The 2,726-nt window shown below is 41.6% G+C and overlaps 1 protein-coding gene across 1 annotated transcript; it reads left to right on the top strand.

The window, feature by feature from the left end:
* LOC107610731 lies at positions 956–1,876 on the top strand. Its single transcript, XM_016312738.1, has 2 exons — positions 956–1,185; positions 1,297–1,876. Exons 1-2 carry the CDS (start codon positions 956–958, stop codon positions 1,874–1,876), a joined length of 810 nt encoding a protein of 269 aa, XP_016168224.1.

A 2,726-nucleotide genomic window follows, 5' to 3' on the forward strand; every position in this document is an offset into this window, starting at 1 on the left:
TATTTCTTAGGCCGTAATACCACACCACCTCTGTTTTATGGCTTAAGCGTAAAGCTCTGTGTGGTAGGTTGTTACATTATGGTATCAGAGCAGTTCGTTCCTGTAGAGCCTGAGGGATGGACTGACTATGCTTCTGTGTGTTCTCTGTGTATGTGTTTATGTGCTATTTAGGATATCTAACTGATATATGTGGCATAAACATTCATGAGCATGCATTTGGGACTTAAAGCACTAGACTTGCGATGTTAAGACTAATCAACTTGATATCACTTGTTTGGTGTGTATAGAAACCAGATGTCGACTCGCAGACGCGGTCAATGGCGAGGCAGATGTAGAATAGGCAATGCTAATCTTGACCCGACAGGGAATGACCTAGTAGATTTCATGGCTGCCCTAGGAAACCTAGCTGCGGCTATGTAGGCGATAGCCGAGGCATTGCATAATCAAATAAATAATGGTAACCACGGGAAAAATAACGGCGAAGAGGGTCCAATGACGCTTTCCTCTTTCTTGAAGGTTCATCCTCCGACCTTCAGGGGAACCTCAAATCCCACCGATGCGGATAACTGGATTCAGTCTATAGAGCAAGCACTACAGGCTTAATAGGTTCCTGAGGAGCAGTGGGTTGAGTTTGGAACCTATCAACTACAAGGCGAGGTCAAGCACTAGTGGCAGGGAACACAGAGAATCCTGCAGCCAGATGGTGTCGTGATTTCTTGAAAATTATTCCGAATAGAGTTCTACAAGAAATACTTTCCTAGTTCAATCAGGAATGCTAAAGAACTTGAACTACTTCAGCTGAAACAAGGCCAGATGACTGTTACTGAGTATACTAGAAAGTTTGAGGAGTTGTGCCACTTTTTTCGAATTTGTCAAGGAGCTCCTGAGGATTTTGCTGAATGGAAATGTATATGAGGCAGGCCTTCGGAGCGATATTCTGAGCTTCGTTGCACCTATGAAGATTAGGGTGTTTTCTGAACTCGTGAATAAGAGTAGGGTGGCTGAGGAGTGTGTGAGGAAGGCGGCAGCAGAGAAGGGAAGCATGAGGATGCCGTTCCAGAGGACTCCAGGGAAGAATTTCGCACCAAGAGGCAGAAATTTCAAGCGTGGCGGCTTTGTCCCTCAAAACAATCAGGGGCAGGGCAACTTTAGAAGGCCGAATGCTAATACTAATCAAGGAAAAAGGTATAGAAAGTAGCCACAGTAGGATTTGAGCTGTCAGAAATGTGGGAAGTATCATCCAAGAGTTCCGTGCAAGTTTGGAACTGGAGTATGCTATTTCTGTGGACAACCCAGGCATCTGGCTGGGAATTGTTCAGAGAAGAAGAAATATGAGACCGGAAGGGTACAGCAACCGGGGAGAGTTTATATCACTTCTGCAGCAGGTGCTAAGGGATCTGAGACACTGATTAGAGGTAACTGTGAAATAGCCGGTAAAGTTTTAAGTGCATTGTTTGATTCTGGAGCAACACATTCATTTATTGCATTTGAAAAGGCTGATGAGTTAGGATTGAAAATAGTGGTCTTGGGTTATGATTTAATGGTGTATAATGCTACCCATGAGGCTATGGTGACTACGTTAGGATGTCCACAAGTTCCGTTTCGAGTGCAACAATGTGAATTCGTGCATGATCTAATTTGTCTTCCGATGACTGATTTTGATCTCATTTTAGGACTAGATTGGTTGTCCAAAAAACATGTCTTTCTAGATTGTTTTGAGAAATCAGTATGCTTTATGCCGGAAGGGTCAGAAGCGCCTACCGTGGTAAATCATTATTATTTGAAATCTATGAATGTGAATTGTTCTGGGACTGAATGCCAGAGTATCATGCTATTAACTGCGGGGGTTTCGGGTGATGATCAACGACTGGAGTAGATTCCGGTTGTGTGTGAGTTTCCAGAGGTGTTTCCAGATGACATTGATGAATTTCTACCTAACCGAGAGGTTGAGTTCGCAATTGAATTGGTGTCGGGGGCTAGTCCAATTTTGAGTTCTCCTTATAAGATGTAACCCCTAGAAATGGCCGAGATGAAGGCTCAGTTGAAAGATTTGTTGATAAAATAGTTTATTTGGATGAGAGTTTCTCTGTAGGGAGTGCCAGTGTTACTGGTAAAGAAGAAAGACGGAAATATACGCCTGTGTGTCGATTATCTGCAGCGGAATAAGGTAACTGTGAAGAATAAATATCCGTTGCCAAGAATTAACGACCTAATGGACTGGTGCGGAATTAGAATACCACAACTGAACCAGCAAGTGCACCGGGTCGTACCAAGTAATACCTCAGGTGAGTGAGGGTCGATTCCACGAGGATTAATAGATCAAGCAACAATAGTCAGTTGATTATTCTAGTCAGACAATCAAAATTTAGGGTTTTAATAGCAAATAACATAAAAACATAAAATTTAATAAGAGCAAACTAAAATTGGTTAAGAAAATAATATGAGAAAAATAGTTAAGGTGTCAGAGATATTTAAATTTCTGGATTAATATTTAATGTTAACTACCTTGATCATGCAAAGATTATGTTCATGGCAAACTATATGGGACTAAACCCTAATTCCTTAGACCTTTTTAGTCTCCTCTAACCTTCATCAACTGCCAATCCCTTGGTTACTTGATTCCGATTAGAGGGTTAAGTTCAATTCTAGTTTATGAGCCACACAAACCCTAGATACCCAAAAATAAGACGATGATATGTCACATATCGCGTTAAATCCAGATAAAT

The sequence above is a fragment of the Arachis ipaensis genome, chromosome B01 (assembly GCF_000816755.2).
Source record: "Arachis ipaensis cultivar K30076 chromosome B01, Araip1.1, whole genome shotgun sequence".
In the NCBI taxonomy this organism is placed as follows: Eukaryota; Viridiplantae; Streptophyta; class Magnoliopsida; order Fabales; family Fabaceae; genus Arachis; species Arachis ipaensis.

What these genes read in the sequence shown, in the direction of transcription:
- LOC107610731 (XM_016312738.1), top strand. Translation starts at nt 956, where the DNA reads ATGAAGATTAGGGTGTTTTCTGAACTCGTGAATAAGAGTAGGGTGGCT. An exon ending in AATACTAATCAAGGAAAAAG is followed by an intron (nt 1,186 to 1,296) that starts GTATAGAAAGTA and finishes TGGACAACCCAG; the next exon opens with GCATCTGGCTGGGAATTGTT.